The 27,859-nt window shown below is 39.5% G+C and overlaps 1 protein-coding gene and 1 long non-coding RNA gene across 3 annotated transcripts in view; one reads left to right on the forward strand and one right to left on the reverse strand.

Moving 5' to 3' along the window:
* LOC135671867 (uncharacterized) overlaps nt 1-19,112 on the reverse strand; it is a 33,454-nt gene extending 14,342 nt beyond the window's left edge. The window contains exons 1-12 of one of the 2 annotated variants that reach the window (XM_065180194.1): nt 18,980-19,112; nt 17,377-17,644; nt 17,201-17,295; nt 15,649-15,748; nt 12,551-12,655; nt 12,209-12,371; nt 9,521-9,638; nt 9,351-9,413; nt 8,597-8,677; nt 8,431-8,525; nt 8,193-8,343; nt 952-1,038 (exon numbers count right to left, since the gene is read on the reverse strand). In XM_065180194.1, coding sequence (XP_065036266.1) covers nt 952-1,038; nt 8,193-8,343; nt 8,431-8,525; nt 8,597-8,677; nt 9,351-9,413; nt 9,521-9,638; nt 12,209-12,371; nt 12,551-12,655; nt 15,649-15,748; nt 17,201-17,295; nt 17,377-17,536 — 1,218 coding nt within the window. In that variant the 5' untranslated portion in view covers nt 17,537-17,644; nt 18,980-19,112. The remainder of the gene's footprint in view (nt 1-951; nt 1,039-8,192; nt 8,344-8,430; nt 8,526-8,596; nt 8,678-9,350; nt 9,414-9,520; nt 9,639-12,208; nt 12,372-12,550; nt 12,656-15,648; nt 15,749-17,200; nt 17,296-17,376; nt 17,645-18,979) is intronic. The other variant, XM_065180195.1, reaches the window with a different exon arrangement.
* Nucleotides 19,113-21,728: 2,616 nt separating this feature from the next.
* LOC135672676 (uncharacterized) lies at nt 21,729-27,020 on the forward strand. Its single transcript, XR_010513044.1, has 3 exons — nt 21,729-21,792; nt 21,886-21,934; nt 23,521-27,020. It is a non-coding gene; the product is annotated as an uncharacterized LOC135672676 (long non-coding RNA).
* The last annotated feature ends 839 nt before the right edge of the window (nt 27,021-27,859 follow it).

Raw genomic sequence — 27,859 nt, forward strand, 5'->3', positions numbered from 1 at the left:
CACACCTCCACATGTGACAGATAGATGGATGGTGATGTTGCACCATTGGGGATAACCACCAAACTCAATCTAAATCTAAGAGTCACTCGTAGCCTCACATCACTCACACATATGTTATGGAGAAAAGATATAATCATATAAACACTCTATTAATCTCATATTACAACTCCCACATCAATAAGGTCCTGGGTAGTAGTAAAAATATTAAAATGGTTTGTTTAAGTCCTCACTCTATATCATTCTGTCTATCTCTTTATTTGCCATGCTTGGATTTCTCCTTGTATCTGATTAGCAAAGAGCATCTATAAGGGTACCTTGAAGAATTTATGGTTTTGGATTTAAAAAAAAAGTTATGCTGTTGGTGTTTTGTGTATTAGTTTGACAAAACCCAATTCAAGCCTTGACTGGGTTTGCCATGACCCTATAACAGCATGCACAAAAACACACAAATTGAAAAAGAAAAACACAAAAGAACAAGAGAAAGTAAAAGAGAAGAGTTGAACATCACCATCCAAATGGAGATCTTGTAGTCAAGATATTATAAGCAAAGCAACCAGAACCATAACTGATATTCCCCCTTTAAACCAAAAATATTATGCAAATAAGCTTAGCTATGATCCAAGCACCTTCAACTAAAAGCATATGATTAACTTAAGAACCTCATGAATAGCTAATTTATCTTATTGACAAAAAAATAAGTACGATATCACATTATTGTGGAGAGTCACCTAAGGACAAAAATATAAAAGAACATAAATAAGCATGCACCTAGTCCCACAATTATGCCCCTTAAGATAAAGTAACACACAATTTACATTAACATGTCATAGTCTGGAAGAAACATAAATTGCAAATACAAAAACTATAAATGTCTTAGGATAAACTTGATGAGTTCCTACTTCCTAATGACTGGTAGAGTGCCATATATTTGAGAAGAAAACATCACTTTACCAAGTATGTAGTAAAGGCACTTTCCATACAATACTCAGAATCCTTTCTTGATTGATCCAGCATAAAGTAGCAAAGGCCAGTCATTTCCTGCATGAATGGCATAGAAACCCCCAGAATGCATTAGCTTAAATAACAAACTGATGTAACATATTAGTTAAAACACTTAAACCTAGTCTGAGAAAACTAACAAGTAAAAGAATTCATATCAAAAAGCACAAGGAACTTTCAGTGAAAGTACACACAAGTATCATGATCTGGAAGTGCTCTGCTAGCACCAGACACACAAATGTATTTTTTTCTTGATTTCCAGCAGCCAGGTCTCCTTTGAAACAATGTCTTTGCTTCCCACAAAATAAGCCCATAAGAATCAACACATTTACAGTGGGATGTATATTATCATCCTGCATGATATTCTCAATAATTTGGAGTTAGGTGCCTTCCCTAAGGGTGATTTGTGGGTCTCCAGACAACTATTTTTTATTTTTTTCATATGGACTTGAAACATTTTAATCAATAGGAAAAATATATCTTGATATTATACAAAGAAAAAAGTAACACTTAAGACTGATTGCAATTTCACTTGGATAGGTCCGTATCTACCTGTATTTACCAATCCGGGCATAAACCGTTTTGTGGACAGCTCCCATCTCGGGCGGTCTGATCTGGTCCACAAAAAAACCTTCTTGCAATCACTAATCACGAGCCCTTCACAGAACTGCCTACCTCCCCTCGCACACCGCATGCCGCCAACCTGTAACGGACAAACTTCTAAACAAGATGTTGGATGTAATGCTTATGTCTGTCCGTTGTCTTTTGGCATGTTCATGCCTTGTACAGCAGGTAGAGGGGCGGCCGAAGGCTAAATAGTCCCATGTTAGTTGGGTTGGTGGCCTCTTTAGGCTTGTAAATAAAGGTTGTGTCATGTAGACACGTGCGAGAGCTTTTCGGTCTGTAATGGACCATTTTACCCTTTGTTGTGCAACTATTCAGAGCTTGTAAAGTCTGTTTGTAATTTGCATTGTCTATGAAGTGTTTTTCGGACATGTTTGCTTGTGGATCCCGATTGAGGCGTTCTCTTTAACCCGTTCTCTCTTTTGTTGGTCCTAAGGGACAATGGGAGACTTCGGGGAGGCTGACCTTTGCGGACGGACGCGCGGGGGTGCCGCACGCCTTAGGCAAAACCAGCTAAGGTCGTGACATTATGGTATCAGAGCGGGACAAGCACTCATAGAAACACTTGACATGCAAACGTGGGGGACCTAGCGGGGCTGCGTTGAGGGCAGTCAGCACACGCGCGACCGTTTGAGGGAAAACGGGCATGGAGATGTAGGGAAAAGAGTCGCTCAGAGGAGCGGGCATCTAACATTGGCATTTTGAGGAATGGCCAACCCTTCGCGCAAGAGGCACCACGAGAACAGGCAAGCTTGGAAGAATGCGGAGCGCACAAAGGTTGGGATGGCTGAGTTTGAGCTACGGCTCAACGTTGACAACTATACTTGATGGTGCTCTAGGCAAGCGAGGCGCTTGGCAAGAATGAGACCATCCAAGGTGGAATGAGTTGTTCAACGACCAAAAGAGTTATGCAAAGCTCACAGAGGTGAGGGGAATTGCTAACTCGAAGAATTTGGTACTTATGCATGGGCTTGTATACGGACGATGGAATGTTCGTGGCCATCCCAAGGCGACCCAGACTCGGCGCCATGGAGCATTGAAACTTTCTCTTCGGCATGCAAAGGATACGTCCGGAGGAGGCTGAAGTGTGCAAGGAGTTTAGCATGTTGCTAGGCCTTGAGGGGTGCGGCGGTGGCTGTATTGACGTGGAGGCGCAATCTAGCAAGTGCGTCTGCAGGAGGCAGAACAATGCACAGTTTGTTCAGCAGATCGGAGTAGTCCAAGGGGATGGTGGTCTCCGAAACGAAGAGAGATGTTGCTCCAACGGGACAGTTATCCAGGAGGGATAAGTCTCGGCACTCCAGAGGGAGAATCATGTGAGACGGACTTCATATGTTGAGGAGGAGTACCTCACAAACAACAACTTCACGAAGCTCGATGGACCGAGCAAGCGGCGAGGAGTTGTCGCTTGATCTCGCTCGAGAGAATGCATTGGTGGATGCATTGCGAGATCAAGTGGGGGAGCGACCTGAAGCAACTTAAATGAAGGCACACTTAGAGTCGATATGGAGATCGGACTCAAGGGAGGGCTGACCCGTGGAATGGTGGGCGCGAGGGCCACCATCGACTCAATGCAAAAACGAGGAGCGGATCAACTTGGGTGTAACTTGGCGAAGTACCCAAGCCGCATGAAGGGAGCCAGCAGTGAAGTTGGAACATGGAGCAGAAGCACAGTGCTTTCCTTAGACAGAGGTCAAAGACATGAACTCTTGCAGAGGCAAGGGTAGGATCATGTTGTTCCATGGGTCCTTCATTCTGACGGAGCGGACTCATCTTGCATGGTGCCAAAGACGAAGGGAGCTTTTGGGCACATGCACCTTATCTCGGAGGAGCATTTGATAGAGGAACTAAGGCGACTCAATTTGCGGAGGCGAAGTTGGGTTCAGAAGGCCTTAGCACGGGGCAAGAGGACGCAGAGGCGGGTACTCTTGAAGAATATGCCACAGTGTTGCCATTCAAGTTGCCATGAAGGAAGCAGTGCGCAGCGGAGATTGTGCTGGTAGGGGCAGAGGCCCAGGATCCAGACAATTGTGCTCAAGTTATAGTGAAGTCGGAGGACTTCAGGAGCTACTAGGCGACGGACTGTCCTAGAGTGGTGCTTCATCTAGGTGTGACCCAAGAGTGGGTGGATGAAGGTCGATTGCCAAAGGAGTGAACAAAATCGAAGGTGGAGGAGACCCTGCGATGTATTGGCAGAGGCCACACATGGAGGGTTCACAATTCGAGTTTAGTCCACAAAGATCAGAATGCAATGGAGATGTCACCAGGAGGCGACATGGTGCAGCGGATCGTGGTGGAACAGTTCGTGGCAATGCGACACACACGACAGTGTCCCGTGAGGGATGAGATCATATGGAGGTATGATCGGGAGCTACTGGGAGCTCCGCTTTGGTGAACAACACGACGGCAAGAAGGGCTATGGATTCAAGGAGTGAAGGCCATGGTACCGCAAAGGCGGGTCTTCCCGGCGTGCACCGAATTTTGCATCGGATGAAAACCTTGGTCATCAACATATGGGGGCTGTGTTCCACCAAGGGAAAAGTTCGAATGCAAGTACCAGTGAGTTCCATGGGAGGGACTTGATCATACAGATGTATGATCGAAGCAGCTGGAGAGTTGGACTGCTCCAGAGCTCATATTCGCTTAAGGGAGCCCGACAAGTCAGAGGACAAGGTCGAGTAAGCGAACGTTGCTACCAAGGAAGCTAAGGAGAACAGAATCGGTGCTAACTCTACAACGTGATGGCAGAGGCCATGCTTGGGAGTTGCAGTCTGTCTTTCCATCGACCAAACGGACTGCTTGGAGAACACAGTGGTGTTGAAGCAGGGGGTCGAAAGGGGCGAGGAAGCGACGACGAGTCCAGAGGGACTTAACTACCCAAAATCAAGCATCAGTCAGAATGGAGGTGGACTCAGAGGAGTGCCACAGAGACATTTCTACTGATCATGCAGAAAAGGGATACAGAGGCGAGGCGACGGACAGTAGGGCCATGGGCATGCCAGCGCCATGGTACCGCAGAGGCGGGACTTTCGTGCAAGTCATTGATCCCTTGCTCTCATGGAGGGAGAGCGCTTGGTCGTGAAAGGGGCCGAGGAGGTGGAGCATGCAGAGGCAATCTCCAAGTACCGAGACAAGGTTGAAGGGCAGAGGCCAAGAAACTTCGTAAGACCGGTGTCAACAAGTTTCTCATCAAGATAGCCGTAAGTGAAGGACTTCGGGTCATGCAAGAGTGCACGACCAAGGAACGAAGCAGGCAGTACGCGGTGCTGTACCTTTGCTACTCAGTGGAGTAGGCGGCAGGGTTGATGGAGAAGACGGTACAATCCCAAAGGCGACCTCATCTATCAGAGAATTACTCCAAGTTGGGGTGAAAACTTCCCGCATTCCAGAAGTTTGATGGCATTGAGAAGGTGAATCACAGTAGCCAACTCAACGCAAGGAGTGCAAACACTTCAAGTGCTTCAGAAGTATGAGCAAAGAGCAGGCGAAGACCAGTAACCAGCTCGATGCATGAAGTACAACCTCGAGGAGGTGGGCGAAGTCAAAGTAACCTTTGCCTTCTCAACTCTTAAGAGAATGGGCGAAACCGAGTACCCCAGTTCTCTTATCTATCCAGCAGAGGAGCTCTGCACAAGTTCAAAGACCCTTCGAAGATAATGGAAGACAATAGTTGTCAAATCCTCACCAACGGTGATCAGTGCTACTGAGAGTAGATCGTCCGCTTCATTTCCCAACGAAATGTCAATCGAAAGCGGAAGTGGTGTGAACCTACTTGGATGTGACAACTAACTGAAAGAAGAGTCAATGAGCAGATTTTGTGGAGGAAGGACCCAAAACTTCAGAAGTTTGCGAGGCGATGCTCGTTAAAGCTCCATCCACCCAGTTCAAGCAGCATGTGGAAATTTTGAGAGACTGGCGCAGAAAAGATGATCTTTTCCTTCATTTGGTGGATCCGCAAGAATCGACAAGGATCAACACAACTCAGCCAACCCCACACCAGAGTCAGAGTCATTGGCGAGTTGAAGCAGCATGGTGGATCAAAGGTTCGACTACTCAGAAACAGCAGCGGAGAGCAGCTGGGAGCCAGGAGGCGCATTGCAGCTGGAGCAGAAGATTGAAGACTTAGCAAAGACGAAGGGTTGCAGTGTTCACAAAGGCTTCGACGAGGACGTCGAAGGGATAAGTGGGGGAGAATGTAACGGACAAACTTCTAAACAAGATGTTGGATGTAATGCTTATGTCTGTCCGTTGTCTTTTGGCATGTTCATGCCTTGTACAGCAGGTAGAGGGGCGGCCGAAGGCTAAATAGTCCCATGTTAGTTGGGTTGGTGGCCTCTTTAGGCTTGTAAATAAAGGTTGTGTCATGTAGACACGTGCGAGAGCTTTTCGGTCTGTAATGGACCATTTTACCCTTTGTTGTGCAACTATTCAGAGCTTGTAAAGTCTGTTTGTAATTTGCATTATCTATGAAGTGTTTTTCGGACATGTTTGCTTGTGGATCCCGATTGAGGCGTTCTCTTTAACCCGTTCTCTCTTTTGTTGGTCCTAAGGGACAATGGGAGACTTCGGGGAGGCTGACCTTTGCGGACGGACGCGCGGGGGTGCCGCACGCCTTAGGCAAAACCAGCTAAGGTCGTGACAAACCGGTGACACTGTTTCCTATTCCTACAATGCCGCCGCCTCTTCTTCCTTCCTCATCTACCTCCTCTTCCTCCATCGCCTCCTCTTCTTCCTTCCTCCTCTTCCTTCCTACATTGCCTCCTCTTCTTCCTTCCTCCTCCTCCTCCCTCCGCCTTTCATCTTATTCCCTTCTCTTCTCCATCTTCTTCCTCTTCGGTACATACCGATGTACCAAGTGGGTTGATCCATCGGTACCAACAGTATCGGGTACAAAATTGCAATCCCTGGCCAAAAACTTGTCCTCATAACTCATATTACGCCTTGATTTTAATAAATAAAAAGATCAATATTCAAACATATTTATTAATATCTCTACTTAGCATGATTCATTGTTCTTGTTGATCCACAGATTTCACTAGACAAACCATATTAAGAATTCAATCAACCACTGATGAATTCTTGAGAGTAATTAGTTTCTTTGCATAATGTTTCTTCTAACCAAGGATATCCACTCAACCAATTTGGTTCGTACCGACCGGTATTTACTGATCCAAGCTCGAACCTAGTTCCGGACAGCCTCCATTTCGGGTGGTCCGATTTGACCTTATTAAGAAAAACTTTAAAACTGAGTAAATTAGGGCTCGTAAACCCACGAAGCCTGTGACCCCTTTGTAGCCACCCACCACTCATCAAGTACTACTAACCTCAGCTATGCTTATTCCTCTTCCTCCACTGCCTCTTCTTCTTTCCTCTTCCTCCTCTCTTCTCTTCCTCCACCACCTCCTCTTCTTCCTTCCTCTTCCTCTTATACCTTCACCACCTACTCTTCTTCCTTCCTCTTCGGTAACACCAATGTATTGTGTGTGTGGGTAAATGACACCGCTTTATATCAAGTACCCCTGTACGAGACTACAATCCTTGCTTCTAGGGCGTTTCAAATGCACGAAGCTCCTGTCAATGCAGTCTGTGGAGGGTCAATGTACGTAGTCTTACCTCAAAATATAAAGCGGTTGTTTCCACCTTTTTTTTCTTCACTTCAGTGATATTAAAATAGTAGTTAAAGAAGAAGGGAAGATAAAGGATATTTCATTGTTATCATCAAATCTAAACAGAATCTAGGTAGACCAATTGAAGTATAAATTTATTCCAAAATCTTCTTCTAAACATTGATATAGCAATACATCCAAAGCTCGCACCACATCCAAGCACTTATGATGTGTCGCTGGCCATTGTTAAGGTACTACACCAATATTCTTCACTGAAATTATGAGAAAGGACCACACTAAGTGCTTCTGGATAGTCCAAGTAGTTCCAAAGCTATGTGAATGAATATTAAGCCCTGGAATCAGGAACATAAGCAGATTTTTATACATTCAAATATCAGTATTTGAAAAAACAAATTGCTGATTCAAATTCTATAAAGCAGAAGATATCAAATTAATTTAGTTGAACTCATTATATATATATATATATATATATATATATATATATATATATATATATATATATATATATGTGTGTGTGTATATATATATATGTGTGTGTGTGTATATATATATATATATATATATGTGTGTGTGTATATATATATATATGTGTGTATATGTGTATATATATATATGTGTGTGTATATATATATATATATATATATATATATATATATATGTGTGTGTGTGTGTGTGTATATGTATATATATATATGTATGTATATGTATATATATATATATGTATGTATATATATATATATATATGTATATATATCTATATATATGTATATATATGTATATATACACACACACACGCACACACACACACACACACACACACACACATATATATATATATATATATATATATATATATATTAATGCAACAAGAGAATGAATGAACCACATTTTAAGGCAAGAAAATGCCTCAGTCAAATTAGTAGAACAAACAACAAGAGTTACCTGCACACCGGCGTAACGCTTCCAAGCTTTATCGAGCTTGTAGTCGGTAGAGAGTAAGCGATAATTTGACAAGGCAAGTTCATAGTCCCGTAACATAAAGGCATAGTCAGCAAGAACTCTTATCTGAGACTCAATAGAGCTAAAAGTATAACTACCACAAAAAATTTCAAAAAGAATATTAGGCATACATGGGATTACATATAAAACAACATAGACAAAATGTTACTTAGTGTCTTACATAGGACCATTAGCAGTTTCAGGTGTATCCTCTTTCCCTTTTCTCCACCATAAGTTTTTTATCTGATTTCTAAATCCTTTCCTCGTTGCAGCGACCTACTTAAAAGATCAGTTAGCATGCTGAATCAAGATCTTAACTCTAATAATGATAAGTTACAAAAAATTACCTGCTGATTGAGGATGCGTATCTTTTGCTCCACGTGAGGAATAACATAATTAGAAGAGAGATCTAGCATGAAGTCCCTAACCTATAAAACAAATGTTCATATAAATAAATTTCTTGGTGATCTTTTGCTCAGCAAACATTTACTGCAACTATGGAAGCGCCAGAGAGCAACTGCAGCAAAATGAGAAATGTTGATTGTGACCTAAGATATGTCCCATAAAGGCATAAACCCGCATGTAATGTACATTGTTGTTTATGGCTGTAAATGGACAACCGCCTAATTATCAAGAAATCTTAAGAACAATATAGCTTAATGTATTCAAGAAAATATCTGCTAATAAATGCTTTATGTACCATCCAAATTTACTTTATTCACTTTTTTTCCTTTTTGGGGCACAGATAGGCAATGGACAACATGTCAATCTTTGCATCTGGCACAACTAACCAGCAGTTACCTAACTTAGTAAGATGTGAGCAAAAATTAATTGTAGAAGAACAAATGTCACAGAATTCGGAAACCGGTTTATGACTTCTTAAAGATCTTCTGATGCAAATCTGAATGCTCTACGTAAAAGATTTTCACTACCAAGCGTAGGGATGAGACAAGATGAAAGAATCCGATAAAAAAAGTGTCCAAATGAGAATTTGTAGATCACTAGAAAGAAAGAAAATTTGTTTCTTAAGAGATATTGCATTTTTATGCAAAACATAAGATTGACATAAACAACTAAAGCAATTATTTGTTGCATGCTTACCGCATTAATATCATCAGTGCTAAGGAAGCAAGCAATATCATCATTACGCAACACATGACTTCCCTGTGTACAGTTGAAACATCAACAACAAACAAGTAAAACATCAAACTATTAAAAAAAACCATCCATGAGTCGAAACAATATTCATGCTACAATGATCATGAACTTACATAAGGCATCCATTGAATATCTTTCCCGTTGCCATTCGCACTCTGAGCAGAATTAATACACAACAATTTGCAATTTGAGCCATAGGTATTCCTCATTTCTGCTAAAATGCTCGTTATCCTTAAAAAGAAGGCAAGTCAACCATTATTATCAGCTTAATAACAGTGATAAACTGTAATGCTAAAAAAACTACTGTCTGCAAAAGGTGGCCAAGCACAATCATGTGGACGTGGTATAAAGTATAAACTATAAACTATAAAGAATGCAAGATAACATTGTTGCACGGTTTTATTTTATAAGAAGCATAACAAATACTGGAATAGCCACCTATCTGATGATCCAAGTTCAATAAATCATTACGGACTAATATGTCTAGAGTTTGTATAGTGTTGCAATCAGCGGTGTGTGGCCAGCAAGGTTTGATATTTTGGCAGTTGAACCCATGCCAGTTTATGGCCAGACTGGTTTGGGTCCAGTCAGGGAGAAAAGGAGTACCACAACTTCAGGCAGGCTAGTGGCGGCTAGCAGCAGATATTGAGAGAAAAAAATGGGAGAGATAGAGACACACGACCTCAACAGGTTCAGTTTAATCCTGTGAAAGACCCATAATCGGGTGGTGGGTTTACTGCCTAGTTCAGGCCCAGTAACAGGCTGAAACAGATGGTAAATTCCAGTTCACATGGATTATTGCCCAATAAAAACCTATACCAGACACAAATCACCAAAATGGGATGGTCTGAGTGTCAGTGTGGCCCCAGACAGGTAACTCCTGGCTTTTAGGTACCAATCTGAACAAAATGGAGTACCTTGCCACAATAATTTTTGTTGGTGTATCTAAGAAAAAATATTATTAGCAACATAAAATGGAATTAAAAGATTGAACACTTAATTTAATAAATGAATCATAGTATAAGGGCACAATTAAACCTCCGAAGAAACACATCCAAGCAAAAATTGCCATGTTGCATATCCTATGTATATCGGTCCCCTCTCAAGTAGGAACGGTACAAGTATCACATACCAAGTGCCAAAAATGGTTGGCATAGCTACTAAATCAGCCATGTGTGTCAAACAGATAAAAACAAAATTTGATGGTTTATAATAATTATCATTTACGATACTTGTCTCAAGAACACATATCATGTATCATAACTACATATCTCATTTTATGACCAGAACAACTACATCCTTAGTATAATTTCTATAAAAATATATGTGAATCAAGTGGGCATTACATACACAATAAGTCAATAAAAACAATACAGCGCAATGATTCTAACATAATGCAACCAATACAAGCCTAAAAAATCTGTTGTAATACCTCGATTTAGTCCCACATTGAAAGTAAGGACTTTATAAGAGTTGCACAATTATTAACTTGAACTTAGGCATTTTTGTTGGTAGTTCAGGCTTGTGATAAATGGTATCAAAGTCGATATAGTATTGGTCATGGTGAGGGGTTCAGAAGGGGTTATCCGTAAATAGGAATATATGACACGTCATAGTGTGGAACCATCACTAGGTTGGGCCTCATGTACATCATGCTAGGATATGATTCTAGACTACGAACTATGTCGGTCCTTGAGAAGAAACCAAACCCTTAAAAGGTAGAGATTGTAACATCCTAATTTAATCCCAATCAATCAGAGGTGGGTAAGGACTTAAATTAGTTTATAAATGCCCCATGGGCGTACTACCATTAACTTCGTTTAATGACTTCTAGCATTCTAGATCAATGTTTTAGGCTCAACAAGTTAATGAGTCGATCAGGTCATGATAAATACAAGCCTAAGCCTCAAAATGGTGTGGGTTTATGAGGCACCAATATTAAAGTCATTTTATTTTGTACATTATATTTCATGTTGGAAGATTGAATGTCTACCATATGATTATGTGAATGAAAGTCAAGAATCTCATTCCCAGTGAGCAATGAACTGGATCAGGATTATTCTAGGTTGAAAAAAGATATAGTCCTATCAATATACTAGTTAGTGTCAACCTAAACTAGAGTCACAACGAACTGTATTGGTCAACGTACTGCACTCCATTTCATTCAAAGGTATATGCTTCGTACAGAGAAGTCTGCACCTCAATAATCCTCGTATCAGTAAGCACCACCTGTATCATGTGGTACGGGCTGGTATGGTGATCCATGCATATCTATGGCATGCCATGCACTCTAGGACCAAAGCAAGACCAAAATTGAGAAGAAAAGGCAAACTTAGCAAATAAAAAATGGAATTTCAAATTGAACCAAAAATACATCAGGAAGATCAAACCAGAATGATTGCCTTTGCAATAGAAACATAAAATAAATACCAAAGAAAAGAAACAAAACATGAAAAGAAAAACACACCTGTAGGTCATCTCCATTGTCAAAACCCTAACAGACCTCCTAAACTACATCTCACATATATTACCCCATTATTTAAATCTTAGAAGACCCACTAACTACCCAAACCTCTCATTAAGTGAAAGAGTTAGCATTAGATATTCCTTCTAAAAAGGAGAAGAGAGGAGTGCTATCATTTTCACTAGCATCATGTCTTAAATGAAACACAGATTTAAACAGAATCCAACAGCTAAACTGTTGAACCAATAAACTCAAGAAGAATAAGCAAACACTGTAAAAACAGAGAGAAAAAACCCGATAAATAGTATTGAATGTAATCAAAGAAAACAAGAATTACTTCTCTGGTGAGCCATCTTGGTTATCATGTAAGAGTAGATAATGCTTCAAAACCTTCGGGTCCATTACACCATCACTCAGAAGGGATGGCAATTGATTGGTATTCAAAATATCAACAAATCTATTGATAGGCTGTTCATCTTTTGATGACACCACAAGTAGACCTGCAGAGTGATCCATAAGCATAACCATGCACAAACAGAAGAATAGTGTAAGTACTGTAAGCCTTTCCCACCTTAAAGAATGCCAGAATGAACCATCAGAACACAACAATGTTGAGACTGTATATAGCTGATTACTCAAATTCGAGGAATCAAAATCAAAGATAAGATCCAGTTCTTACATGCCACAGGGTGGTCAAAAGTTTCATGCTCTGAAAAAGATAGTGTTCGAATAAGCTCTTTATTGAAGGTCTCTATCCATGATGGGCATAAATCTGATTCTGAATCTACACAGAAAACCAACCAAGCATTAAAACTTGCTAGCTTCAAGACCTTTCAGGATATCTTATGGTGAAAGAAACTGAAACTTCATCGGCAGAACAAGCACTACAGCATTCAAAATGACATTGTGTCAAATCCACGATCATCTTCAATAAGAACTTCTCACTAGAATTGCATGTTATATGTAGATCTTCACGATGTAAATTATCAGATGACTAAGTTAATCTTTTGTGAGTTTTGTATTTTTTTTTTGTGAAATCTGTAAACCAACATAAAATGCTATTTCCAATTTGTTTGTGGAGTGTGGACTATTCCAATGTCTTCTTATTTCCATGAGCCTATATGCTTTCGGGACACGGTTTGCTTCCATTTACTTGATGGATCATCATGCTAGGGTCCTGCATTGGAGGGAGCCTTATGCATTGTATTCACTCTTTTATTTATAAATATCTCACCTCTATGTAAGCCTAACTGCATAAGTGACACAGATATTGTGAATTTCTAGTCCTTGCAGTAATATTCTGGGCTTTAGGCTTTCCCATTTCTTTTGAAAATTTACACATCACCATTCTTTATGATTCTTAGAAAGTAACTTTCTTAGGACTGTAAACTTTGGCGTTTGGCTGAATTTCAGTAAAACTTCTTAATTTTTTAGTTTCTGCAGATTCCCTAAGCTACAGAAGAAAGGTGCTGTGTTTTTTTTTTTGGGAACTTGTCCTTTCCAGTTTATGACATATTTTTTTTATAAGGCTTGGAAGATAACAATTGTTATAACCAACATTATTGAACACACTAACACAGCAACTAAACTGGTCTGGGCATAAACCGGAATGTGGACCACCCAATTTCAGGCAGTCCAAATTCGATACAAGGCATGTCATTTGGTAAGCTCGGTTCGGTTTTTTGTCTTAAACAACTTCTTTTTAATTAGATATTTAGATTAACCCTAAGTCCCTTACCCACCTTGTATCGCCTCCTTTATGCACAACTTCCTTAAACTCGCTTCCCTTTTGCCACCTGCAACCGCTGATCTGCATCTCATGCCACCTGGTACTCCACTCCTCTTCCCTAACTCCTCTTCTCCTTTACCTCTTTTTCTTCACCTCCTCCCTTTCCCTCATCCTGTCCCTCCACAATTCTTGGTACTGCAATGCATGTTGATGTACCATGCATCAATCCGCCAGCATAAACCCATCCGGTACCAAAATTGTAGAACCTTGATGCCAACCAATATTCAAATTCACAAGCTAAATGGCATGTACACTATTAAACAGAGCAACTAAAAGTGCAATGATGGTCCCAATAATTGCACAGGCAAAGTATTCTAAAATGGTTCAAATAAACCACCATTGAGGGAAAAAGGTATCCAAGTTATGCCAAAACCATTTTTCTGTGAGTAGATCCTGCATTGTTTCATCTTGACATCGTGTATACAAGGATGTCGCATGATATCAAAAGGCACAAATAATAGGTTTTATTTATCAGCACAAGGCACTTACATGTTCTAGAATCAGAAATGCAAATGTCATGTCATTATATCTAAAAGACTTGGATTGATTGCACCGTCAAATTATTTTGATAAAACACTAACAACCAAATGCATATGGTCTGATAAAACTTGATAATCCAACTAATTAGAACTTTAAAAGTTTGTTAACCATGTACCTAAAATCATATTAAATTCCCAAACTCATTTTACCCATGTAATAGATAATGAGACGGCCAAATAAATGCAAGTTGGTTGGACATCAAGTGCTTCATGTGGAACCAGTATCCATACCGAAAACCTTTCCAAATGCAATTTTAAACAGGCCATGCATTAAAAGCCTGTCTCCTTGAAGTGTCAACAGATGGAAAAAATATGATAACAAGCCCAAGTGTTGATTCCTATAACTGGCTTATTCCCAGATGTCAAGGACTGACGATGAAGAGAATACCATGTTTGTATATCTAACTAAACTTGAAAATCTATAAACTTATAATCAAGGTTTTAGATATCTATCAATACCAGTTTCAACAACCAGCATACTGGTAAAGTACTGAGATACAAGGTGGCATACCGTGTTGGTGTTACAGAATAAAAAAAGTATAAATAAGTGATATCAAGCAGTACCTAAATGCATGGTCCATAACATGTGTTTGGTCGGACCAGTAAGTATCAGTCTGTACATACCAGTCTAACCAATAATCTATGCCATGATTATAATCATTCTAGTAAAATTACTATCTGTTCCAACATCCAACTAAAAGAAATCAAAGACTCGGCCTCAAGTATCAGCAGTCTCAACATTAAATGAACCTCTCATCATGAAAGTATCAGTCTGTACATACCAGTCCAACCAATAATTTATGCTATGATTATAATCATTCTAGTAAAATTACTATTTGTTCCAACTTCCAACGTCCAACTAAAAGAATCAAAGACCCAGCCTCAAGTATCAGTAGTCTCAACATTAAATGAAACTTTCATCATGAGAGTTATCATAATACATGTACTTCAATTACTGTAGATGTACTTCATCTTCAGCAGACCATGTTCTTTGATCATCCCACACTTCTTTTGCTCTACATGTCATCAAATTTATTTTTATTTCTAGAGAATATTTTCCTTTTATGAGGAGAACACAGTTGTTAGTGTTGCATAAAATAAGGAGTTGAGAAAAAGGAAAGAAGTTGTCACTATCCGGAAAATAAAAGCAAGATAGCCAAAAAAAAAGCCCTGATTTATCTTGGAATATAAATAGAGTTGCAATTAATGAAAACAGTTCACAAGTCGCTTACGAGAAACTTTTTTTTTGTGTCAACCTAAATTTCCCTCCAAAAAGTGAACACTCACTGGTCTACAAAGCCCAAGAAAAGACTCGAACACCTTTCCCATATACCAAAAGCTTCCAGTTTCTTATTCAAATAAACAAGGATGGAGAATACAAATCCATGCAAGTGAGCATAAACTCAAAGAAAAAATATTAAATTAAGAGACATAGGGAAGCCATCTCACTCTTGAGCAAGTTTTCCAGTTGTGGTGGCTCAGAAATCAAATCAGTGAGGGTCTTTTGGCTGGCATCAAGAACCACCTTCTTCAAATGCTCTTCTGCAGCCTGATTGGAAACAACCAGTGTCAATAATATCATCAGATAGACAGTGGACCATTCAATGATTAAACTAGCATACCAAATACAAGCTACATATCCTGCATCGAGACATGCATTATAATCAATTTATCAGAATAAGCATCTTGCTGCATTTCAAAGCATCAAGTGCCAAATAACAAATCTTACTCAGCCACTGATAGTAATTGAATCATTTGCATATGTGTACTTGTTTATTAAAAAATTGTAAATATACTTAAGGCTGCTAGATCCATTTTAAACTATTATTTAATTGAAATACACAGACAAAATTGACTATCAGTTAGCAGTAACAAATAATACACTAATACAGCTGTGTCCAGACAAATCAGTGACATAAATAATAACAAGACTGAACTCATGGTAGAGAAAATTAGTGACCTATGGAATATGGATAACACCCCATTAGAAATATATCATACAATCAGTTATATTCTATGGAAAACATACTTCTAAATGCTTGTAACACTCATAGCAAAATATGCATTGAAATTGAATACAAATACTCATTAGAAAAATTCTTGGATGAGTATCAGTTACTTCATTTAAACATCTAATGTTTTAAGTAATTATAAAAGATCAAATAGTGAGAATGCTTTGTCTCAGCATGAAAATAACAAGAGTTTGATTCCATCTTAATCAATTCTCAAGCATGCCATTCCAGGTTGATTCAATGTCAGGTCCAGTTTTTGACTTAAATGGGTTAAGCCAACAAGTTAAGGTCTTTACCTTCCGCTCCTGTGGCACAGATCAGCATGCCACCACATGCTGTAAAGAACCCTCAAAAGTAATATTTGCACTTTGTATTAGCATTCAGCCATATAAGTCTTGGCCTACTCAAGTAAAACATACTGAACTTGGCACAATTGAAACTGCTAGGCATGGACCATCTTCAAGCATCACCTAACACATCAAACCTACCAGTTAAGCAAAAGAGGTAAGCTCTTGCGCTATAACTTAATACAAACTGTCATTCTTAGGGGATTAGTCATCCCACTTAAATTTTACAACACCTAAATCACTTTGAATGGTTTAATAATATCTAACCTCTGAAGACTAAGGTTTGAACTCCACAAGACTAAGCAGCAACTAGTGCTATCAGTATCAAGCAGATGCAAAAGGAATCCATATAATTGCTGCACCACTTCCAAATACATTTTTTTACTGAACTTTCATAATTTCTATGCATCACTACATTAGATAGATATTTGATACAGCACCCTCCAACAAGTAAAATTACTCCACCTGCAAACTAGTGCATGTAACTTATACAGGTTATCGTTATACCTAATGCAATTTCTTGGTGCCAGATGTCTTGATGAACCATTGCAAGTATAAATAGAGACTATCCTTACATAAAGAAAATAACTAGATGCAATAAGCTGTCATGATCAGAAGTACTAACCAACAATATACAGTTACCTCATAATTTTGCAGGTGTATGTCAGAGGCATAAGCCAGTCGCAGCTTGAACATCTGTAGCCTATAAGGTTGATCACTTGCAGTACGAACAGGTACTGAACAACAAGCACACTACATGAAAACTATCTGATGGCATAAAAACAATAACATTAAAAAAATAAAAAATACTTTCCCACCATTAATTTTGTTGAACACAGAGAATGGAAGAAGCAACTCGATAAAATTTAGTCCATTCTTTTGGCAAGCATCTTCAACAAGCGGAGTTGAAAGGACCATAATCACTGGAGTGATCTCTTCCTGTAGCAGTCTCCCCAAATAAGATCTTAAAGGATCCATTTTATATTCCGAAGGTAGTACGATTAATCTTCTTCCACAAGAAGCTTCTGGAAATTTGTGGTCTCGGGAGGAGGACACCACGTCAGATCAAATTTCTTAACCGGCAGGCTTCCATCACCACAGAAGTATGAAATAGAAAAGCATCAGGCGGTGCAGAATCACAAAACTGTTCAATTGTTAAAAGCATGAAGAATGTGAATTTCCAAGTCTTGAAAGAATATCCATGTGCATAAGAAGATACTTGAAAACTTAGAAAAACATATCATGCATTCTAGCAACTTTTAGTGACGTTTGTGTAACAATAACATAGCCAGACATTCTATCTTATCTTGCAACAGTATTATAATTTCATAAAGCATTGCAATAACAAGTAATGTTTACAAAAAAAAAATGCAAATTGATCATCAAAGCAGGCACCCAGGTTTCCTGGTGGTTGAGCATCCTCAAGTTCCCAAAGACTCTGCCTCATCATCTACTGCTACTTTCTAAGTGAAGAATAGAGCAAGCTAAGAGAAGTCAGTCATAGACATTCACAAGTATCTACAGCTTAGAATTAAGGGTCACCATAAAGCTACTACTGCAATTACTGAAAGTAGTTATTTTAAATAAGACTACCACTGGTTATCGAGTAAATTTTCTCACAACCCCCAAGTAAATGCATGACGATCGCACAGACATGTTCCTTTAGCATACATGACCAGAGGACAATTAACAACCAGAAAATGCTATTTACAGCCAATATTCTGAAACCAATATCCAAGAAAACTTGGCTGATATTAATGAAGCTAGTAATACTACAGAAGAAGGAATAATGGCTCTACAACAAGTAATCAAGTAATGTTTTCTCACAGACCCAAAAATTGCATAAAGATCGGGACAATGCAAAATTTTCTCACACAGCCCCCAGAAACGCAAAGCGATTATGCGTTAGCACAAGATGTATTCCTTTAGCGGAAACGATCTCAGAGCAATTAACAACCAGAGGATGCAATTTTCAGCCGGGATCCAAGAAAATTGGATAACGTCATTAGGAAACTAGTAATACTCCAAAAGAGACTATTGGTTCTAGAACAAGTAATCGATCTCGCGAACCCCTAACTTACAAAGATTGCACCGATGCATTCCTCTAGCACATACCCATAAGCTCGCCAGGCACTCGATGAATTAAAACTCCGAAGAACCCTCATCAAAGAACGATTAACAACCGGAGAATGTCACATTCAGTTCCAACCGAGACCAAGATCCAAGAAAGTTAGCAACTACACCAAAGAGAAACAACAATCCCTAGCAGAACCGAACTCTAAGCAATCAAAAGCGCGCGATCGAACGGGAAAACAATCAAGATCAAGAAAGAAAGACCTAAAAGAGATTATATTAGGAAGGGCGTAAAAGAAGAAGAAGAAGAAGAAGAAGAAGAATATACTAGGGTTTGAGGAATCGGACCTGGAGGCTGGGATCGCGGCCGCGGCCGCCGACGTCGTCGATCCTCCGGAACTCGAGATGCGCCCCAGCAAATGGAAGGCAAGACGGGAGTTCGAGGCAACACATATGAGCGACGGCTCGAAGACGGTGTTTAACGGATCCGGAGAAAGCCGGAGGTCCGATCCGATCTGGAGGCCGCACAGAGACAACCTGACCCGAGTGAGCCCGTTTACGGCCCTTCCAATCACGTGGACCATAGATACAGCCCAAATCGAGTCCGACCCAAGTCGACACCGCAGTCGTGCTTCGGTTGTGGTGGGGAAGATACGCTGACTCTTTGTCTCACGACCGGTGGGCCTCCACTCCTTGACGCCCAATAAATTGTTGGGTTGTTTTACCCGCTCATCATCTTTCGGGACGGTGATGTCTGACGCCGAGCGAGGTATGAGTTTGGGATACCAAGTCCGTCGGATCTATTAAAAACGATCTCAACCGTTCATTTTTTGCCTCGCTGGCGTCTCCAGTCACGGCGGTCGGGTCATTGCTTTAGATCTCGTGCACGGTTGATGATGGACGGAGACCAGTTTCACACCGGTCATTGGACGGTGATCGATGTCGGGCCATCATTGCAATGGTCTGACAATAGTTAGAGATGTATCATGACATATTATTGTATCTCAAAAATGTGTTATTTGAAGGACAAAATTATCTCAAGGATCCAAAGGTCCATCATAAGTTAATTTTAAAGGACAAAATGTATTGTTTGAAGCAATTGGATAGTTGATTTAAAGGGAGATTCAGAGATTTAAAGGAAGACTACTTAGATTTGGATATAAGATCATTGGCCAATGACACAAATAGATGAGAAAGATCAATGTGCATCTTGGTTTAGGATTTACATAGTAGATGTTAAATATTTTATTTGTTTTCAAATAGTAAATTTATGATGACTATTTGTGATTTGAGATTTTACAAACATCCCAAGCTAGTAATCACTTTCGAAAAATAAATAAAAGTTAAAAATACTAGTTTTGAAGGTAAAATCTTAATGAGCTAAACTAGTCATTGATCTCAAAAAAGAATTATAGATTCAGATTTTAAATATGTGAGTCACATACAGTACAATTGGACTATTATTTTGAATATTATTATCAAATAAGAAAACCCTTATAAACATGTAGGATTTCCATGTATTTTATATTTTTCTTTGGTATTCTTCGTACTTCTTACTTCAATTTCATTTATTAGTTTGAAAAGAAAAATATTGTATAAATGAATCCAATGTATGTCATACCGAATCATACCACCCGGTACGGGCAGTATGTATCGATCCGACAGGCCAACGATATGTGGACCGTTCGCTACTAATATGACTATAGCAGTGCACTGTAGTACTATAACAGTACACCGTAATACTGTAATAATACAGTTACTGTTGCAATGCACTGTTATAATAGCAGTACAGTGCACCAGTATAGTGTAGCAATGCACTGTAGTACTACTACATTATACTAGTGTTGTGCTACAGTGCTCGGTGAACCTGTGTGTACCGCTCCATATGTACCGTACCGGTACCGAGCCCAGGTCGAAATACTGATACGATACCATATTACGAACCTCGAATGAATCTATGCATTATATGAAATAATTTAATACTCAGTCTTGATTCCATGGCAAAATTTGAGCCCTTGCTGATCAATTATTTGAGTAGTAGAATATACATGCAATACTAAATAGAAAAAGCATAATTAAGACTTGTATCTGTGTCTCACTCTAATTATACTTATTTTTATGCATATATAATGAGAACTAAAAGTATAGACAATGCTCATGGATCTTAAAATACTTTTTCCTCTAATTTATGGAAATAAAATATGTTTAAAGATAAATTGTTCATATACAACATAAAACTTACTTGGGTCGTTTTATAATATTTGTTCATAAGAAACAAAAGAGTTTTCAAACATATATCCTTACAAAATTTGAAAATCACATATTTTATATTATATATTTCAATATCCTTCGAAACAATAACATGTTAAACACATTCCAATGCCATTAATATATATCCAATATGGACTTAGAAAACCTATATACATAAATACATACATACATACATACATATATATATATATATAATCAGTTAATCAAAAAGGTATTTGAAATATATAAAACATACAAAATACCCCTATTATCTTTTATATCATATTATATTTTTAAATTACACAAATACAAATTAAAAATTAAACTAAACAATCAATTTTTATATCATATTATATTTCTGTATCAATTTTTATTTCAGTTTACATTATCAATTAGTTTTATATCATATTATATTTTTATATCAATTTATTATTTAAATTTAAAGAATAAATACGAAAATAATCACCTCTACAGGGATATATAGGTAATTTTGCCTAAACACAAGACGCAAAAAATTGGCGCCACAATCCATAGTGGTAATTTTACAACATAAAAGAAGGAGGATCTTCTTCGTTGCTGCATGTATACAGTTCTATGAAGACGCCATGTGAACCCTCCATATCTTCTATTCTAAAATCTGGCCCATCTATGCTATGAGTGGCGAATGCTCTTGGCGTATGACGCGCACATCATCGCACGATGAGATATGAGGGGAGGTGAGATGAAAGGTTAAGATGCGGCAATTGCAAGGAGAAGAACATCCGCATGACTTGGATAGAATCCCATTCATGCTGAGCAAAGATGAATATATATACGAATGCCGGTGGAGAGGACACGAGAAGCTTATCTCGTTTCCTCTCGCCTCCTCATCTTTGCTATGTGTGAGAGCAGCGGCGAGATCGGCGGGAGTGGTGAGTCTCCTTCTTTCGATCTCGATCTATCGATTCGTTCCTCTTTCATCTTATCTCATATTTTTCGTTGATATCATCTATTTCTAATCGCAGGGGATGTTCTCTGGTTCACGATCGATGGTCGCAGATGGCGGAAGCTAGGGTTTGTTTTTCTTTCTTTATACATGTCTTCTTTTGATATCTTATGTCCGTGCGTTTCATTTCGCCTTGGCGATGATTTGCAATTGTGAACTCTTTGCTACGATGAAGATTTGCAATGTTGATTTTAGAATCATGATGCCAGGATTCGTGCTTAGGGTTCATATGTGGAGAGTGAATCCTTACCATTATCTTCATGCACGGACTGTTAGATTCGTTAGTAGAATGATGATAATTTGAAGCCTCAAGAAGAATGTTGCAACAGGTTGTTAAAAGATTGAACAATCCCAAGTAGAAGGGCGTTCTTTCTGCTTTGGTCATGATTGAAGAAGTATGATAAAATGGTGACTTCATTACCAAGTTCTACTGGCATTTTGTGTGATAGCTACCCAAAGGTTTTTGTTGTTCTTAGGCTAATGGTTTAAATTTTCATGCGAGAAGCCTCCAAGGATGGTAAATATATCTATCGATGCCATGATATATTTTTCGCTGATGTAGGATTAGTTAGTTTTGACATCGCTTGGAGGATCATGAGATAGCAGGATGTTTAGGTTCTTTATAGTCTGTCAGCACAAATTAGCTTCTCAAGTCACAAATAGGATTAGTGAATGAGCAGTTAGAACTTGAAGAAACTTTAAATGGAAATCTTAACATAGCATTGAGTAGTAATCATGATATAGTGTTGATGGTTAGGAGCTTTACTGTTTGTCTTTGATTTCCTGAGAAGAAAAAATATGTTACAAGAACTGCTACATTGTGGACTACAGTTTTCACAATACATGAATAAAATCGGATAGAATGAAATTTTATGGACAATTTAGCTTGCTCCTTTATATGCTTAAAGGGCGGTTCTAATTTGATCAGCTTAGAAATTCTTGAGTAGTCTCTTCCATACTTATCTCTTTTTCATTATGATTTTAAGATGCAAAATTGGTAGTTTTTCTTTGATTGTAGTTGACTCAATTTATTCCGTTCTATTTCTTGTCAGAGCATTTTGAGATCAGAATAGTCTATTTGAGGAGACTAGAATCCTTTTATTGGCTTATCTTGTATGCATTTACTTTTGCTTCATTTCATCCAATGTTGTCTTTCTTTTGTCTGTTAAATATTTAGGAAAGTTCCCAAGAATCCTGTTACTTGAGTTGAGAATGGATTATGCTTATTCAGAATTGTCATAGACCTTCCGGATTAGGAAGCTGTGGCTTGTAAAATCAATTTTGTCAGATTGATCACACTGGTAAGCAAGGAAATATACTGATATTGCTGTCATTCATGGCAGATGTTGCATATTTCTGAGATAGAAACCTAAAGCACTAAGGTAGGGAGATTAGTATTTGTTAAACTTCCAAATAAAGACCTTAGATGGTACACTAATTCGAAAATGGAAACAAGTTTGAACATGTAGTTAATGAATTGTTCTAATTCTACAAAAATTACAAGTGGAGCCACCTACAGGGGCACTTACAAATATGTCATGACCAAGTATAATAAAATGTTTTATCACATGAAAACACTTATAAAATGCGTTTCATTCAGAAAAAAAAAAATTTGTCTGTTAATTGATTGATTTGTTAACCTTACTTGCACCAGGTGGATATTGCACACCATATGTTTCCAATGGGGAGAGAACCCTGGCAAGTGGAATTCTACCTGAAAACTCTAACCATACAACTAGACGTATGCTCCTTGTAAGTACCTTAGACTGCCCAATCTGTCTCATTTTTATTTGTCCTTCAGGTATAGCATTTACCATGCTAGTGCTTGCTCTTTTCTCATTGCTAAATTTTGATCTTTTAAAAAGTATTCTCAGTTTACTTCCTTACATTACAAGTCCTACTTCCAAGAATGGTTCTATTTTTGCATTATATCTAGTGTATTTCTAGGGCCAATTGGCTATTTGTTTTAGTATTAGGCAGGGTTTTTAATACCATTCCGTACCATCCGATATATGTAGTACGTGCTGGTCTGCCAGTTGATCGGCACATGGATTGCTCGCTATCGGGCAGTATCAAGTATTTGGTTGCAGCGAGGAAGAAGAGGGCGTTCGAAGAAGAGTGAGAAGCATCGATAAAGAGGACTGCAGAGTCATCGATGCGCCATTACTAGCGTCTTGATGAACTTGAGCCCGTCGAACTTTGATGCTAACTTATCTTCTGCACCCTTTCTCGATCTTGATCCGATGTCGCCATCCCTCGATGATCTCGATCCAAGATGTAATGGCGAGTCGTACCTCTTTAGAAGAGGAGTTGGAGGTGTTGGGATCGGGGGAAGCGACGGTGGAAGTAGCGAAAGAGACGACGAAGACCCCGACCTTCATCACTGAACGGTCTCCTTCGTCCATTGTCATCGCACGGAGAACCTTTTGATGTCATATTTCTTCTCCCCACCTCCTTGACGTCGAAGGCCGTAGTCAAGGTGATGAAGAGAAGAAGGATGAGGCGATGACGACGAGGCTAAAATTGATTTTTATATTTTTTCTAGGTATATCACTTGGTACCTCATATCTTATCGTATCAAGCAAGGCAATAATATGAAATTAAAAACCTTGATATTAGTGATATTAATTATCTCCAGTTTTTGCTTTTAAATTCGTATGCAAGTTTAGTTTCCTACACCAAACGTCCAAAAAATCAAGGCAGCCGGGTAGGATGATATGCAATTTTTGCATGATAAATTGTCCCACTCATGGAAGCATCCAATGCTCCATGTACAACACGATATGCTGCTTCTCGCTGAGCACGTGTCCAATGGTAAGACAATGTGACCGGGGTATAAACGAACCAAGTGCCGGTGGAGACTAGTTTTTGTGGTCTGCTCAGGTGTGGGAGGAACTGGATTACCTGTTGTTGGATTATATGCTTGTGTCTAACTCGAACTACTCCAGATTCGCATCTCCTTGAGCTCTCAGATGGGGGTGTTTGGGGAGCAACTTGGAGGTCTCGGAACATATAAATTTAACTAGGATGAGGCGGAGAAGATTATAACAGCACATCGATATCGAGTATGGTGACGCTGGGGATAATGGGCAATAGTGGAGGAGATAAAAGAGTAGAACTTCCAAGAAGAAAGATTTTGAGAGATGGGGTCTCTGGTTATGATTTGAATGCCAATCCTATTTATATGAGGATTTGACTAACTAATACTTGAGTTTTTAGTAAATGTTCTAATTTTCCCAGAAATATTGTTTGATATAGAGTTTTAGTAGCGAATAAAAAAATGCTTGTAACCTATCCCAACCTTATGTAGTCTAAACATTTGTTGTAGCAATCGTACCAAAAGTCAAATTGTTTCAGCGCATCCAAAGGTCACCAGATGTAGTGTTCACGTTAAATCGTACCGACGACCCCTTGGTGTTTGGGTGGTTAGCCATTCTAATCCAGTTGGATTGTTTGAGTTCAGCTTGTCCGCTTTCGGAACACGAAACAGGTGATATCTGTGATTACACCTACTCGTTACTCGATCGAGATCACTTTTCAATTAAATATACAAATCCTTATCATGCCAACAGTAACGAGCCGTCTTGACGACATGTTGGAGCTTTTCTGAGAATCAACTTTAACGCTCACAGTCTCGGAGTGTTGGGCTGTGTCGGCCACGTTTACTTTGGTATTGTTGCCCGGAACAAATTACAATGATGGCGCAAAAACCCAAGCTATCCTGGTGATGGTCCAAACCACTTATCGACCTGTTTACAAACAACTGGTCTTTGCACCTCATCAATCCCACGTTTCGTTCGGCCTCCTGTTGATAAAAAAGCGTGGGTATCGCCCCTCATCCACCCTACGTTTTCTTTTTTTCTTAAGCCTTCACGGTGATTTCCACTAGCAAAATATTGGTAGTTGTCAGATGCCAACATGTCAGCCTCTTTGATCGGCGGCCATGTCCCCACAAATCGGTAGATTTTCCTGTAGGATGGTCCTTGGCGGCCAACAATGCTTCACTCGGTAACAAGGTGAGTTGTATTTTTATCTTTACCTTCTTCAACTCCCTTCCATCTTTATATATCAATGGAACTGGGATGATGTGACCGCATGTCCATTTCCTAGTGTGATTTAATCGGTGCCTAATGCGCTAATTCCGAGGTCGAGTGCTTGTCCTCGAGTATAGCCTCCATTCCGGAGAGCAGCTTTATCTTCCAATCGATGAAGGTAGAATAATTCTAGTGATACGTAACGAAGGCGCAAAAAAATGCTTGACCGAGGCTGAAGGATTTTTTTTTTGGAGGGACGAGGGCACCTCGCCGCGGGTTGATTCTTTCTTTCTCGTTGGATGTTGCTGTTAACATCATCCCTTTCGTCACAGGTCCTCCATGGCTTTCGAGCCACATTGAAGAATCACATACTTTTAATCCTTTTCTCTGCTCCTGTGTCATGGAACCACTGTCCTTATATCGTCCTCACACCTGTCCTAACTTACAGTGGCAGTTGCGGAGGTTGCGGGTTTTTTCTGACTTTGTCAATCAAAAGCTGCCACACTGGCTCAGAATCCCCTATTTCTAGGCGAATTGTGAGCTCCGTTTCACACTTAGGTCGCATGGGGCCCATCTCACTTCGGCCCATGAAGCTATCGTAAGGGGTAGGCGTGTTCATCGGTGAGCCATTTATCTGTTGTACGACAGCCCCTCTCTGCGGCGGGAGATGCTTTCACATTGGAAAATGAAAACTAGCTATTGCAATCGGGGTGACATTGAACCGTTCACGTTTCTTGTGTTGGTATCTATCGTAGATAACTGTGTCAGGAAGATGCGGGGCGAAAAGGCTTATGCTGTTCGACTGTGTTTGCATGGCTAAGATGGTTGCAGAAGCTAAAATGAACGACACGTTCAAATTCGTTTGCTTGGTCGTGTGACAGATGGATCTGCACATGTTCAGCTTATTGATCTGCGCATTCATACTCTCCTGGGAAATGACAGTTGAATACTCATGGACGGGAGGAGGTGTTACCATTGCGATCGGGTTGCTTCTTGAAGCAAGAAGACGTTGCCCCTCCTAGCAAACGAAGGGTCATTTTACTTTATCCTTTTTCTTTCTTTTGCCTTTTATCAGGTTATGAAACTCGAGTAAGAGATGCGTTCTCTTAACAGAGGGACCTCAAGAAGATCGACTGTCGTAAGTGAAAAGCGAAGTTGACAGTGCTCTTCTTTTTTATCTCTAGTGTGAAAGACAGCTGATGAACATGCGACTTTGTGTCGACAGCTGACGAACATCGGTATGAGGTTGAAATCAGCTGCAACATTTCGGACTTAACACCACCATGTGTGGTGGTCAAGTTCCTGAGAGAGACCAACTGGTTTGCGACTGGCTTGCTACTGCCTTGTTTTCTCGCCTTTTTGATGAGGGGTGCAATCAAATAAAACAAGATCAATTATTAGTTGCTTGAAGTCTCGATGACATCCTAGATTAAAATTTATTGGATGTTGTTCCCCTTTTAATTTTTTTATTCCCGGGGGTTCCATTCTGCAACACTCAGAATAGAACGACATTTAATTGGTCACACTCGGCTCTCGGGTATGTATCAACATGTCAGTTGCAGTGCTTAGCGCTCAACTGTGCAGTTTCCCACTAACTAACAAATTACTCCGACTGTTGTGCTCGATGGAGGGCCAAAAACCGACGGACGCTTGGGGGTGTCCCTCATTTGGTTTTAACAAAAGAATTAAAACGATGGTTAGTTGATTGCCAGAGACGAAAGGGGTTAGATGTGATGGTTTATTAAGTTGTTTGGATCCACCTCCACCACCGTAAACGGCACCATCTTCCGATCAATTGAAACTTGCTAGGGAACATCAATGTGATCGGCAGACGATGGGCGGTGCTAGGAAACATTAATGTAAAAACACTTCGTTGCTACACAGCAAGAAGCAGCAACACTGTGCCGATTAACAGAATGAATCAACAGAAGCAAGCTGTCAACCAGCCAACTCCAGTGT

This window comes from Musa acuminata, chromosome BXJ1-4, assembly GCF_036884655.1.
Source record: "Musa acuminata AAA Group cultivar baxijiao chromosome BXJ1-4, Cavendish_Baxijiao_AAA, whole genome shotgun sequence".
Lineage (NCBI taxonomy): Eukaryota > Viridiplantae > Streptophyta > Magnoliopsida > Zingiberales > Musaceae > Musa > Musa acuminata.